The sequence below is a fragment of the Colossoma macropomum genome, unplaced genomic scaffold (assembly GCF_904425465.1).
Source record: "Colossoma macropomum unplaced genomic scaffold, Colossoma_macropomum, whole genome shotgun sequence".
Lineage (NCBI taxonomy): Eukaryota > Metazoa > Chordata > Actinopteri > Characiformes > Serrasalmidae > Colossoma > Colossoma macropomum.
Window position 1 is genome coordinate 26,006,827 of NW_023494785.1, and position 15,754 is coordinate 26,022,580.

At 40.5% G+C, this 15,754-nt stretch overlaps 1 protein-coding gene across 2 annotated transcripts in view; it reads left to right on the top strand.

Annotated features, from left to right (window-relative positions):
* Window positions 1-15,754, top strand: part of LOC118820195 (A disintegrin and metalloproteinase with thrombospondin motifs 16) — an 84,129-nt gene that overhangs the window by 40,156 nt on the left and 28,219 nt on the right. For both annotated transcript variants that reach the window (XM_036588371.1, XM_036588380.1), the window contains 5 exons: window positions 1,510-1,663; window positions 7,326-7,421; window positions 10,093-10,241; window positions 12,155-12,327; window positions 14,861-14,991. In XM_036588371.1, the coding sequence (XP_036444264.1) occupies window positions 1,510-1,663; window positions 7,326-7,421; window positions 10,093-10,241; window positions 12,155-12,327; window positions 14,861-14,991 (703 nt within the window). The remainder of the gene's footprint in view (window positions 1-1,509; window positions 1,664-7,325; window positions 7,422-10,092; window positions 10,242-12,154; window positions 12,328-14,860; window positions 14,992-15,754) is intronic.

Below are 15,754 nucleotides of genomic sequence, written 5' to 3' on the forward strand. Positions count from 1 at the left end.
GTGGATGTTCACGCAGCACGTTACAGCTATTCTGCCTGTTTTCTTTAGTGATTTTATAACTTCGGTTTTGGTCTCGTTGTAGAGACGGGGGGGATCGCTGCGTCAGTAAAGTATCTTCGGGACGTGTGCAACATAGCGCGAAAGCCCTGTTTCGCAACGATTGAGAACCGGCATGCAGACTGCAGGTCACATAGCAGCGATGCGTTATTCGCATTTATAAGCAGCGCAGTTGGTTTCCTGGTACGTTAAATCTGCAACCAGAGACTGTCAAACACTAAAAAGTGGCGAAGCTGAAGTCGCTTCTCTTTCCAATTCTCGCGTTCCACCTTAAATGGTGCCGCATTTTCATTCGGTGCCTCAGTTAGAATTTAAGGTGGAACAGCTAAATTCGAACAAGAAGCTGGAGAATAAAAAGTGACTTCAGCCTCGTAAAACAGTCGAACGTTGAGACATTTAACTGATCTACTTCTGAGGAAAAGTTTTCTGGCGGAGATGGAAGAAAAGCGGCTATAGTTAAAGCTTAAAGCAGAGCAGAGTAAATCTGCATTTTCGTTTATATTGTTTAGTCTATACTGGATATTATCACACACTGAGACATACTGGACATTAAATGTTGTGGCTCCCAAGGTGGTTTGATTTTTGTTGAAAGGACAAAATGCCTCTCATTAACATTTGTGTTGTGACTCCTGATCTAACCTGGCTTTTAATGCAGAGGGAGCCGGTCAGATTTCTCGCTCATTCACTTGTGTTTTTGTTGTGTGCCGTCACAGACTGTCCGGGCGCCGCACTTACCCACTTCCAAGTTCCGCCTTTTGCGTTCCATCAATATTACGTTATAAGTTAAATATTTAGAAAATCGATTTTTGACATTTGTGAATCGATTCAGAATCGTTCACGTCCGCATCGCGATGCATCTAACAATCGATTTTTTCCCGCACCCCTATGCGTGTGTATGTTTTTATCACAGTGACTCTCATTCATTGATTCTCTCTGTCTCTGTCTCTATCTCTCTCTCTCTCTCTCTCTCTCTCTCTCACACACACACACACACACACACACACACACACACTCTCACACAGAGGTTGGTTTTCCTACAAAGTCAGGACATTTTTGTCCTGAAGAAGTATGAAAACAAGAACATGCTCACACACATACCATGGCCATAAAGCCAACTCAACTCTGTTAAACTCATCAGGTCTACAACACAATCCAGTGTTTCTGATCATGTAAAACGTACCATATTAAAATCCATAAAAACGTTTTTTCATGATCACCCGCTATCATGTGACACACAGGGCCTGATGGCCAGTACTCTCCCAGCAGCACTCAGTCACATACATCATTATAAACTGTCAGAACAGGTTTAGGAGAAAAATTACTTGCCCCATAGAGGAGTGCTAGTGGGATTATTTTGTTTCCATGGTCACTGCCCCCTGCTGTACTGTGGGAAATGTAATTTTTTTATGATTTGAGTGAGTGATGAGTGGTGTTTGTCCTCTCTTCGTCCAGCACGGCTCAGGCCACCTGCCTGTCAGATGAGCCCAAAGCAGTGGAGGAGTACAAATACCCAGAGAAACTTCCAGGGGAGCTGTACGATACAGACACACAGTGCAAGTGGCAGTTTGGAGAAAAGGCCAAACTTTGCACGCTGGACTTCAAGAAGGCAAGGACCACCTCTTTTCTCTACATACATGATTCATGCTTACTATGTATAAAGGTTGTTGTGATTGACCACTTTATTTTGTGTAGTTCGTCATGATTAATTACATCAAATTTGACCCTAAAGAATTTTTTTTCTTTTAAAAAGCAGTGTGATTTGTTCTAGCTTTATGAGCGGACAAAATAAGCTTCATCACAATGTACTTAGTACTTTAAATAATTTAATTACTTTAGTTATTTTCATGAAGTGATCACAGGGATCAGATGTGCCTGAACATGAAAATTGTGATTTCCATAGGATGAGCGCAGCTTACAGTTTTCATCACTGAGTCCAGAGAGAGTAACGATGGCTACAAGTTTCAACCAATGAGTGTCTATATCATATATATCATATATTCAGTCACTGGTTCCAGATTGTAGCCTCTTGTTCATACAGCTTGTGGATTCTTGTTACATTAGAGGATCTCAAAAAGATGTTGCTTTTGTCAGTTTGCTGCTTTAAAATTTTTTCATAAGTCTTCTGCAGGCACTGTCTAGCTTAGTCTGCTGAAAGTGCTGAAGGCCTTGTTTTAAAAGCTATTTAAACATTGTATTTCGCTGTTGTCGAAGAAAATCTTGTATCTCCAAAATGATAACTTTACAGGAAAAGGAAAAAACCTACTTTGCTTTTTAATGTAAGTCAGTGGACCCAGACTTTTTTCCAAGTTGTTTTGTTCTGTTTATGTTAGTCCATTCATCATGAAATTTTAACACAGTGTAAGGGCAACAGGGCATTTTCAAATTATGTCAAAAACTGAAAAGCGCGATGGAGAAAATGGAGGTTTTCTTCCAACAGTAGCGATTTGAACATGAAGGCTAAAAATCACAGATTCTGTCATAGCAACATACAGCACCTCAGCTATTGAAATACATCACTCAGTAAAAACTTCTACACCTACATCTTTTAAAAAAGAAAAAAACACAGCAAAACGCCAAGAACAAGATGTCTTGTGGATGAAAACATCTACACCAGTCAGGCGTAACATTATGACCACCTCCTTGTTTCTACAATCATTGTCCATTTTGTCAGCTCCACTTACTATATAGGTGCACTTTGTAGTTCTACAATTACAGACTGTAGTCCATCTTTTCTCTGCATACTTTGTTAGCCCCCTTTTACCCTGTTCTTCAGTGGTCAGGACCCCCATGGACTCTCACAGAGCAGGTACTATTTGGGTGGTGGATCATTCTCAGCACTGCTGTGACATTGATGTGGTGGTGGTGTGTTAGTCTGTGTTGTGCTGGTCGGAGTGGATCAGACACAGCAGTGCTGCTGGAGTTTTTAAACACCTCAGTGTCACTGCTGGACTGAGAATAGTCCACCAACCAAAAATATCCAGCCAACAGTGTCCTGTGGGACAGCGTCCTGTGACCACTGATGAAGGACTAGAGGATGACCAACACAAACTGTGCTGCAGCAGATGAGCTATCGTCTCTGACTTTACATCTACAAGGTGGACTGACAAGGTAGGAGTGTCTAATAGAGTGGACAGTGAGTGGACACAGTGTTTAAAAACTCCAGCAGCACTGCTGTGTCGGAGCGTAGAAACAAGGTGGTCATAATGTTATGCCTGATCGGTGTATATACACAATGAACAAGCAATGCTGTGACAGCAGGCCTTCTAAACCCTAGGTGACTGCCATTTTGCACTAGAATTACACCCACTTTTGATTAACTAGAAACAGTTCAATTGTATTTGTAAAATGCTGTTCTAAAACAGACATTGTTCCAAAGCAGCTTTCCTGATGATCAAGCTGAGGGAGACAGTGTCAGGCAAGACTTCCTAACAGTATGAGGAAGAAACACTGAGAAGAACCAAGACTCAAGGGAGGACACCTCATACTTCTCTAAACTGTACCAGATAGTTAATGAGATATTAGAAGTCCATTAGAGACTGTCAGATCCGACAGACAGACTGCTACAAAGTTTCCATTCAGGGGTCAGTCAATCATGCCCAGATCTTGAGCTTTAGTTACCTGTGCTTTTGGTGAGGTTTGGATGTTGTTGGTCACTCTCAAGCCAGAGAACTTTGGTGATATATAGTCAATAGTACAAGCGTTCTGAACTTACTGAACTCAGCAAGGGGTTTGCCCCAAATCATGGTCCTCCGTCAGTCTAAAATAAGACAAGGCCCTTTGAGAGGCTTGATGAAAAGCAGTCAGTGCAGATTTCTCTTGCCAGTGGCCAGACAGACATGGATTCTGCTCCAGTTAAGGAGAGTTCAATGTATGTTGAATTATTGCCAGCGAGAACTTCTGTTTACTGCACTCTTGTTCTAAGTGGATGAGAACTGTAGAGAAACATCCACTCTGGCATAGACTGTATCTGAACAATCTTGACATCAGCAGTGTTTGACAGTGGAAACTTGTGACTTGACCGAAAATCTCTTACTGTCCTCTTTGTCAGAGGCTCCTACTTAGTACTTATACTTGTAGACCATCTGTTGTTGTGCACAATTCGTCAGTTGCCCTTTAAAGAGAAATTCAGTGAAAAAAGCAGGGAAATCACCAAACTGTGCCAGACTCTGGTTTTCCAGGATGTGAATTAATGACACCTGTTCTACCACAGAACTGCTATTGAACAGGTATTATTACAGATAATGATGACTGAAGGGTTAGAACAGGGGCTCGCCAATCTAATCCACAAAGGGCCAGTGTGGCTGCAGGTTTTCAACCAAGCAGAAGCACATCTAATATAACTGATTCATCATTTGAAGACTGAGATCAACTTATTAAACAAGTGGAATCAGGTGTGTTTCTGATTAACTGGAATGAAAACTAGCAGCTACCCCAGCCCTTATGCATAAGATTGGTGACTCCCTGGCAAGAGGATGACAATTGTGCACCCACAGATGACCAGCAGGGTAAAGTGCTGCTTATGTACTGCTTTCACATGCAAAAGAAAAAAAATGCTTATGCAGCTGTTTTATTTTAAAAGGTCTAAATGTAGGATGTCTGAGCTGCAGTCAGTTTTGGGCCAAAATAGTTTCTGTTTGGTGTAGCAGACGACTGATTCAGATGGTGACGTCAGTTTAATGCAGTGAGAGCATGACGGGCAGATTAGACATTTGTTTTTCAAGATTTTGTGGCTGTTGGACAGCAACCCAGACAGCATCTTGGCTCACTGCTGGACAAATAGTTGTTTGTGTAATCTAAAATATTTGAGACCAAAATGCACACTCATAAAAAAAAAAATGTTTTTTTTGGGAAGAACCTTGTCAACCTCATACAGTACATCATCTGCTTTTGCGGTTCAGTTGTAGAAGGTGGGACTGCAGCGGGGACGGCCTGTTTCTGCCTTCTAATTTACTTTTTCTTTTTAAACATTTTTTTTTATTTGTTTTTGCAATTTGTTTTGATATATTAATAGAATGATCTAAAAAGAAAAAAGTTGTATAAGCAAGTAAAGCTTACTTGTGAAATATGCTTCATACTTGAATTATGTTATAGTTAGCCTGATGAAGCGGAATAAAAAAAATATGCACTTACTGATGTGAAATTCTAAATGTTGCCTTGCTCACTCAGAAATAAAGACAGCACATTCTTCTTTTGTACAGTGATAGAAAACACAGTAGCTCACAGAAAGCATCAGTTCCACATGCTGATCCATTTTTCCATGACAAAGTGGACATTGCAACTGTTCTGGGGCAGATATTAACAAGCGAAAGGGAATGTCTCTGAATGTATTGCCAATGACATGTTAGGTAAAGTAGGTTTGTCATTATAGTCACCTGTTTGTTCAGATGATGAATGATAGCTGCAAATACAGTGCATTAAACCGTTGTGTGTCCCAGAGCTCCCATCACTAACACAGGGAATCAGCTTCTCCTCAGGCTTTTGGCACACAGAGGAGAGAGAGAGAGAGAGAGAGAGAGAGAGATAGAGAGTGAGAGAGAGCAAGAGGGAGAGAGAGAGAGTGAGTGAGAGAGAGAGAGAGAGAGAGAGAGAGAGGAGTCTCTGCTGGAGATGAAGCAGACTAGAGTTGCCTTTGCAAAGGGTAAATAACATTTTGGAATCTCCCTTTTTTCTCTCTCTCTCTCTGCCTGGAGTTAAATTAGCTGTTACTTTAACAGACAGCTGTGTAAACGCACTGTGGGATTTGGGCCATTATCAGTTTGGCAGGCTGCTGCTGGGCTCCTCATCTGCGCTCTGAATGTTGTGAAAATAGCATCCAATAATGCAGATGTGACCGACACAGAATTGTAAAATGCCAGAGCCTTGCTGTGTTCGTCTACTCCATACAATGTAATTCTCTGCTTTGGGTTAGAGATGTAGCTCAACAAAGTGTTTAAAAGTCGAGTTATTGTTAATTGCTTTACAGTTTAAATGTAAATGTGTAATAATCAGTGTAATTAAAAGTATATTTAAATTAAAATATTTATACTATTTAAATGTAATTATGTAATAACATAGTTGCATAATCAGCTACACTTATAGCTGTAACTATAAAATAACTTTTCATCAAATTCAATGACATATCTCCTCTATTGCTTATAAATGTGACTGAAAGTTTAGATCTGCATTTTGTGTATTTCAATGAACTACGGGTGAGAAATAATTAATGTAAAATGCAGTATGCTTTTTTATTATGGACAGTAACTGGCATAGTAAACTACAACTCAACTTTGCCTAATGTGAAGTTTAATTTCTCATTTTTTTGATGTCTATTCAAATTGTCATTTAAACTGTGTTAAATTATAATGGCCAGTAAATACAGAGGTTGCTCACAATATACTCAATATCAGTAAACTTACAAACCTAAACTGTCAAGCATGCTAAGCTAAAGCGTACTGCCACATCGGGCATAAAAAGTGTTTATGCATCATTTGTATCCTTTATGTGTGGAAGCAGACATTTCACAGACCACTGCCGTCAATGACGCAGCAACTTTTCTTTAACTCAGGCTGACATTTTTTTTTATTTGTGCATGGCTTTGGAAACAGGTCTTTCAGATATAGCGTCTCACTTTTATGGGTCCCTCAGGCACATCTTTATCTAGCTTCAAATTTGAAATATGTTAACAGGAATGCTGCCTCACTGCAAAAAAATATTCAAGTTTGAAGGTAATTTGAAGACAGAAAATGAAGAGGATGTTCAGGAATGACATTGGGAACATCATGGTTTTGATTGGCTATAACACAAGACAAGAGTAAATGTATTTCAACTTTTTCTGCAAGTAAAGCAGAGATTTTGCCGGGGAAGGGTTTCATATTGCGAGTTAAAATAGTCCTTTTGATTTTGTCCTTTTGAATTTGTCATAATTGCATTCCCTGTAGTGCCTTGGGCCCCATGCACACACCCATAAAATGCATGAGATGTTCCAGGTCTGCATGTTCATTTGTAAAGTGTGGTTTAAAGTTATTGTTGAGTGTTTAATCTTGTTTTGCCATGTTTGTGACATTTAAACAATCAAAAGAGCAGATTTGAACCAGAGGATGTTGGTGAATCGATTGTAAATATCGCTCATTTTGTAACTAACTATGTAATTAATTGTGTAATTATGTAATTACATATTAATAAATATACTTGCTTTTCTGACTTTCCTGGCTTAGCTTCTATCATGAGGACAAGTTGTGTTAAAAGGTCCTCTCTCTCTCTCTCTCTCTCTCTCTCTCTCTCTCTCTCAGGACATCTGTAAAGCCCTGTGGTGCCACCGGGTCGGCCGGAAATGCGAGACCAAGTTTATGCCAGCTGCCGAGGGCTCTGTGTGCGGGCCAGAGATGGTGAGGCACGGTCACAAGACCAGCCATCTTCACCTAAAAATACAGCTAAAGCACATCTTCACCTAAATATACAAGGCTTGCTCTTTATTCATTGCTTAAGCACGCAGGGGCCGCAGGGAGTTGAACTGAGTGGTTTTAAGAAACTAGTTTGAGCTCCTCTGATTTAGCAAAGCTTCTCAATGTGCTGTTTTTTCATGCTCTCTGCCATCACATGCTTGATTTAAGCTCTGTATGATTGGAGTAAGACATATTAGAGCAGCAGTATGTTTTTACAGGGCTCAGATTGAGACCAGTACTCCATTATGAGTTGTAGTGTATCAGAATTTGCTCAGTGGCTGCTGGGATATTTCTCAGAAGATAAATCTTGATCTACAGGCTGGTGCTTGTGCAGGATGAGCTTGTTTTTGTAATGTAGAGGTTAGAAGTCTAGATGAAGGATGTCTTGCTTTAACACACCTGTTTCAGGCCCTTTTTGAGCTGACATGGATGTGCTAAAGTTGTGTTATGCAGTGTTGTGATCTGTTTGGTTTCCTAATTCTTTTGGTGTTTCCCCCTGCTCTGCATATTTTTAATATCTTCCCTACGCCAAGAGACTTGATTTATAGTTAAACATTGGTGCGTTACAGCTGGAACACGCCAAAATTGTCAGTGCAGGGCACTCCAGGCCCAGTTCTGTGATATATGTACAGTACTGTGCAAAAGTCAGAGACCACCTTTCATTTGTTTAAGTTCCAGTCAAAGTACTTTTATTTTTCAGCTCAAAAAGAAAAGTGTGGAATCTGTTTAGCAGAAAATTACACAGAAGTCTCAACAACTAAATATAATAGCACATTTTTCCCTATTTAGTGTTTCCAACCTGTCTTACAGCTTCCATTCTTTGCTGAAGACTTGCTTTCATCAAAATCTGCAGGGATTTTTTTCCACACCTCCAAAGTTCAGTCTTAGAAGTTCGTTGCATTTTCTGCTTCTCATGAGCCAAGTAATCCCACACACACTCAGTGATGTTGAGGTCTGGACTCTGGAGTGGTCAGTCCGTTGTTCTGAGAACAGCAGAAGCTTCTTTGTTTGATTCTTCTTTTTTGTCTATTTCTTTTTCTCAGTAAGACAGCTTCTTGACAGCTACACATCCTTTCACACTCATAGTGGTGAGTTGTCTTCTCACAGTGGAAGGATGGACAGAAGCTCCTGTAGATTTTTTCAGATCTGAAATAAGAGTGCAGCTTGATTTTGATCTCTGAAAGATGAAGCCTTTAACTACTGTTTATCTGTCAGTTTTGGTGTTCTACCAAGTTTTGCACAGTTATTATGAGTCAAATCTTAATATCATTTAATCATTTTTAAACTCCAGTTTTGGAATTATCTACTGTTAAATGTACTCAATGGCTGATAGGACTAGAAATTAAATAAATGGAGGGCAGTACTCCTGCTCAGTATTGTAACATAGATCCAAGTAGTGAGCCAGCCTTAAGCTCTTAAAAGAAATCTCAGGCTCATGCATGAAGTGTCTCTGAATGATGATTCAGACTAGGTCCCTAATGTCCTTATAATAATTTTCATAAGCATAAAAATATAATTATAACTGTTTTTGTAACCATAATTCTTTCATAAGAATTTAAAAGATGAAAACTGATCCTAGATCATCACACTTACTCCATTTAACCCTTTGATCTGGTGAACTGTGTGTGTTGGGGGGGGAGTGTGAGTGTACAATATCAACTTCCCAGAATGCCTTTCCTGTGACTCAGCCTCCTTGTAGCTGTGTGTGTGAGTGCGGTGAGCTCTTGCTAAAGGGGTGACATTTTCTAAACTCTGTTGGGGGGTGTTGTTTAGAATGTAGAGGTAATTAGTGTCTCTTCCTGGTAGAGATCACTGAGTGGTTTCCCCAAATGAACACGTTCCTTCTGCCCTGCACCAGCTATACAGGCCATACTTTTTAAATAGACAGTTAAACAGTCAGAATAGGCAGTGTGTGTGTGTGTGTGTGTGTGTGTGTGTGTGTGTGTGTGTGTGTGTGTTTGTGTTTGTGTGTATGTGTGTGTTTCTGCTTTTTGACAGCCTGTGGTTGAGGGTTTGGTTTTAGGATGTATTGGAAGTGAAGGTTTAATCTGGTCCACTCCCAGTGAGAGCCAATTATACAGCTCTAGGAATCCCAGCCATGCACTCTTTGGAAATCTCAGCTACAGAGCAACTTCTTCCATGGATTCTGTCCCAAATAAGCTGTTATCCAGATTGAACATCATTGCGTATTCTAGTGCTGCATGGGAATATCCACAAACCACACTAGAGAGCAGCTTCAAATGCTATATACTGTTAGACATTGATATTAATTCCACCTCTGAATTCTGCACACATGATGAGTGAGCAAGCAAACGTGACCATTGAAGAACAGGGTAACAGAGTATGCAGAGAAACAGTCTATAATTGTCAAACTACAAAATGCATCTGTGTTGTAAATTGACCTGATAAAATGGTCAAAAGGTGTAGATAGAGGTAGATGCACTAAATGAAGTGGCTTGTCTCAGTGCATATACATAAACTGACCTGCTGACTTATTATTACCTTGTCCCTAAATGAATTGCCCATTTTATCAGTGTCATACTTCATAAATTGTATCTTGCAAATGACAAATATACCAAAAATGTGTGTGCGTGTGTGTGTGTGTCTCTTTCAGTGGTGCCGTCGTGGGCAGTGTGTGAAGCAGGGCGAAGAAGGTCCACAGCCAGTGCATGGTCAGTGGTCCTCATGGTCTAGCTGGTCCAGCTGCTCCAGGACCTGTGAGAGTGGAGTGACCTACAGAGAGAGACACTGCAACAGTCCCAGGTGTGAACTGACCCCAGATCTACACAGAAAACTAGGCAGATTTTTCTCCAAACTTGTGATCGGCAAACGTCTAATTGATTAATTTTCTTTTGGCCGAGCTGTGTTATTATTTATGATATTAATGAATAATAACTAGTGCGTGGCAGGTAAGTACGCTCACACTGTATTTGAATGCTGGTGCTACACCTGTACTTAAATGTCACTGCATAATTATGCATGACTTATTGTGCTAAACAGACATTTTCCCCTTACTTTTGATGTAGCACTTTATTTGATTCAAGTTATTTGAATATGCAGCTGATTTTTCATTTAGGAATTTAAAGTGTCAGTTTTTCCTGTTAAAGAGCAAATAATTTTATTCATAATACAACTTTGGCTAAGTACAGGAAATGTGCTAGTGAGTTGTATTTTTTCATTTAGCCCTTACAGTGTGAGCTTTGGGTTATAAAAATGCTAGTAAAAATCTGGACCAAAAAAATAATAAAAATCGGCCCAAAATTAAGACATGAACCAATTTGGCTAAAAAGAAGTGAGAAATGAAATAGGGCATAGAAATTCTTGAATGGTGCTTCCCTATAAAAAAACACATACTCACATCAAAGTTATTATCATTTATTTAAACGGTTATTTGTTAACTGTAGTAAAAAATAAAAACTAAATCAAGACTGTAATATCCACTGCAATATGAACAAACAAAATACAGTGACATTCATTCCTTGATGTTTTTGGCTATGCCTTTAAAGAATGCTTGCAAGCTAGCCGAGCATAGTCTACAGTTGTGCTGATTTTGCACTGTTAAAACAGAACACAGAACTAATCTAAAGCTGGTTTCTCATAAACGTAGACGTGTCCCTGTTGGCAGTAATGGTAAAAGAGGATTAAGCAATGCTGTAAGTAAAGCTAGAAGGAAATAATAAAACCCATGTGGTGACATACTCTCTGCATGTTATACAGCAAACTGCCTCAATGACTCAAATGTTCGTTGAGACAAGGATGTCAGCAAGACTGTGTGAGTCTATTACTTTGATGCAGTAAGTTCTTTCAGTATATGCAGTGTATAAGAATTGTTTTGAAATTAAGGAATCTCATAAAAAATGCATAGTTTTGCAGTTTTTTTATGCAGCATCATGCAAATGTTTCATACCTGTTTTTATCATAATATTAAAAACCAAAACTACCCGCCCCCCCCAAAAAAAATCTAATGAAAACTGTACTTAAGACTGAGACATTCTTTGGCTTAGGGGCCTCTAGCAGATTGTGTAAGCATGAAGGAGAGAGAGAGAGAGAGAGAGAGAGAGAGAGAGGAGAGAGAGAGAGAGAGAGAGGGAGGAGTAGATGTAAGAGAATGCAGCGAGGATGTTATGGTCATGTTGAGGATATAGCAAAGTTAAGCCTGAGGATATACATCTGTGAGATGGACTCACCAACTAGCAATTAACCTCTAAATATACTGTTAGTAATGCTCTAGGCCAAGCTGCTAAAACCACAGAGTGATGTCATTCTGCAGCTTACAGTCATCTTACATATGCACATTAATCCAAGATAATCCTTCAGTTAGTATTATAGTGTATTACAGGACCCGCTTTGAATTACCTGCATACTGAATTTTGACGTGGGTTCTAATGTGTCCTGTGTTGTGTGTAGAGTGTGTTATGTGTCCTGCGGTGTGTTATGGGATTTGTGGTGTGCACTGTGTGTCCTGCATCGCGTGTTATGTGTAAAGTGTAAATTCTCCTGTAATTTATTATGTGTTTTTGGGTCCTGTGTCATTTTACATACTGATTTTCTTCATCTCTCTCTCTCTCTCTCTCTCTCTCTCTCTCTCTCTCTCTCTCTCCCTCAATTTCTCTTTGTTTGTCTTTTGCCCTCTCTTTTCTTTCCCTTTTTCTCTCTCTATTCTCTCCCTCACCCAGGCCAGCGTATGGGGGCAGGTTCTGCGAGGGACCGTCCCGCTCTTATAAGCTGTGTAACACGGAGAACTGTCCTCAGGGCAGTGTAGACTTCAGAGCTGCTCAGTGTGCAGAGTTTAACAGCAAACCCTTCCGTGGCTGGTACTACAGCTGGAAGCCCTACACACGCGTAGACGGTGGGTGGCCTTGGGTTTCACACACACACAGACACACATATACACACCACCTAGAGATGAAAACTAGCCTTTCTGTTTTGTAAGCAGGAACAGCACTTGAGGAATATCATGAAGCCACAGAAGAAAATATGTTCACATGCTTCCAATATCAGATAATCAATGTCACATAAATAAGCCATGAAATACAATAAGTCACAGTTTTGTAAACTGAATTCTGGAAATGGACAGTCACTCAGTTGTCACAGTAAACACTGCAAGTCTACATGCCAGTGTTAACAACTTGGTTTCTGTTACCCAGGACACACAGGACTGTGCATATCTGTTTGACCTTGTAAGACTATGTACACTCATTTTCTAGACCAGGATGTCTGTATCCATGTGTTTGTGTGTGACTGTGGTTCTTTCCCAGACTATCACATGTGTAACTGTACAATACTATGCAAAAACCAGAAACCACCCTTCATATATTTAATTTCAGCCAAAACAGCCATTAAGTACAAGCTATTGATTTTCAGGAGATATTTCTGAAGGGATTAGATATAGGATAATCAACTTGCATAAGGAAGAAGAAAGTCAAAGGAAAACAAATAAAACAAACACAGAGTTTCCTTAACTGGATTTTAAATAATTATTGAAAGATATTGAGAAAATTGGGCTCCTTAACTACTGTGCAAAACCTGGTAGACCACCAAACCTGTCACCATCAGATAAACATATTTTGAGAAAAGAACTTTCTCCTATCTTTGAGAGAGAAGAGAAAATCAAGCTCCACTCTTGATTCTAACAAAAAACACAGGTGTTTCTGTGCATCTTAACTGTGAGAATATGTCTCAGTTTTATGAGTCTGAAAGCATGTGCAGCTGGCAAGAAGCCTTTACTGAGAAAAGAAAAATAACAAAATTTGTAAGCTGGTGTTCTCAAACAGTGACCCTTGGCATATGTGGCAGAGCATTCAAACACTGTGGCACATATGTGGCACAGTCACTGACCACAGAAGGAAAACTCATCTCGCTTTCACCAATGAAGCCACCCTTGCAGATGATCTAAACAGCTTCTGTGCCCGTTTTGAGGCGTCCAACACTGAGGTAGTGGTGAGAATCACCTCCCTCCAGCAGCCAGGTGGTGTCTGTGAGAACACTAGTAGGGTTGAACCCACACAAAGCTGCCAGTCCTGACAACATTTCTGGGCATGTGCTCAAAGAGGGTTTCCACCAGCTAACTGACATCTTGAACATGGTGCAGGCAGTTAACTCAACATGCTTCAAATCAGCCACCATCATCCCAGTGCTGAAGAAGTGTTCTGTCACCTGCCTTAACAATGACTGCTCTGTTATACTCACCCCTTTTGCCATGAAGTGCTTCAAGAGGCTGGTCATGGCACACCTTATGGACTCAACATAGGACCCCCAGCAATATGCCTGTAGGCAAAACTGCTCCAATGTGGAGTCCAAACCACTGCCATCCACCTAGCCTTATACATAAAATAAGGATTTTTGTTAGAATGCTGTTTATCAACTTTAGTTTAGCATTCAACATTGTCATGGCTCTGAAGCTAGTCAGAAAACTCCACTCACTAGGTCTGAGCTCTTCACTCTGCAACTGGGCTCCAGACTTCCTGAGTGACAGGCCTGAAGCTATCAGGATCCAGAACAGGACATACCACTCCATCGCTCTGAGCACTGGTGCCCCCCAGTGCTGTGTAATAAGACCTCTGCTGTACACCCTGCAATCACATCATCAAGCTTGCTGATGATACTTACAGTTATGGCACTTTAACGTCTCCAACAGTGATGAAACAACCTGCAGAGAGAAGGTAAGGCAGCTGGAGTTCTGGTGCAAAGCCAACAATCTCTCTCGTATTGTCAGCAAGACAAAGGATGCTGTAGATGATTGTAGACTTCAGAAGGACAAGGGCGCCTCACAGCCCTCTGCACATCAGAGGTACAGCAGTGGAGTTCCTGAGAGTGCACATCATCAGCAAACTCTCCTGGTCCCTGAACACCTCCTTCTTTGTGAAGAAGGCACAACAATGCCCTTACATCCTAAAGAGACTGAAGAGGACCGGCATGTGCTCACCCATTCTCAACGGCTGCTACATAAGCATTCTAGAGAGCATTCTGACTGTACTATCACTGTCTGCTATGAAAACTGCTCCACCTCAGACAGGAAAGCACTGTAGTGGGCAATGAGGACTACCCAGTCCATCACAGGGTCAAGCTTACCTGGCATCAAGGATATTGACACCAAACAGTGTATAAGGAAGGCCTGCAGCACCAGGAAGGATTCCTCTCACCACAGACTGTTTGCCACCACTCCATTTTTCCAGATGCTGAGGAATGAATGACTTGTACCTAATAACGGTTTTGACTGGAATTTCAATAAATGAAGGGTGGTCTCTGACTTTTGCACAGTACTGTTTATATCTGTGTATAAGTGCATGTAACTGTATATATTTGTGTGTTTGTGTGCTCTTTACTCTGGTCAGCGTGTTTGTAACTGTGTGTAACTGTATATATATGTGCTCCTTTCCCAGACCAGGATGTCTGTAAGCTTTATTGCTTTGCCGAAGGCTACGATTTCTTTTTTGCACTCTCCAGTAAAGTCCGGGATGGGACACTCTGTACACAGGACAGTTCTAATGTGTGTATCGACGGCATGTGTGAGGTAAGTCTCCTTTTTCATGCACAGTATGAGAGCTCCATGTTATAATAAATATATATATAATAAACCTGTGGTAAAAATCATGCTAATTAATTTTGTCCTTTCCATTTTAAATGTTATGTTGTGATATGCATCAAGTTTTATTTGCTGTGTAGTGTGTTGTGATTTGCATTATTTGTCATGTATTGCATGTCGTGTTATGTTCTGTTGTGTCTTATGTGTCTTGTGGTGTGTTCTGTGGTGTGTCTTATGTGTCCTGTGGTGTTTGTTATGTGTCCTGTGGTGTGTTATCTGCCCAGTGCTATGTGTTATGTGTTCTGTGGTGTGTCTTATTGTCCTGCGATGTGTTCTGTGGTGCATGTTATGTGTCTTGTGGTGTGTATTATGTTCCTGTGGTGTGTCTTATTTATCCTGTTATCTGTGTTGTGTGTCTTGTGGTGTGTCATGTGGTGCATGTTATGGGTCCTGTGGTCTGTGTTGTGTGTCCTGTGGTGTGTCTTATGTGTCCTGCAGTATTTGTTACTTGTCCTTTGGTGTGTGTTATGTGCCCAGTAGTGTGTTATGTGTTGTGTGGTGTATCTTATATGTCCTGTCATCTGTGTTTTGTGTCTTGTGGTGTGTCCTGTGGTGCATGTTATGTGTCTTGTGGTGCATGACATGTGTCCTGTGGTGTGTGTGTGTTTTGTGTCCTGTGGTGTATGTTATGTGTCTTGTGGCATGTTCTGTAGTTTGTATTCTGTGGTGTGTACTTTGTGTCCTGTAGTGT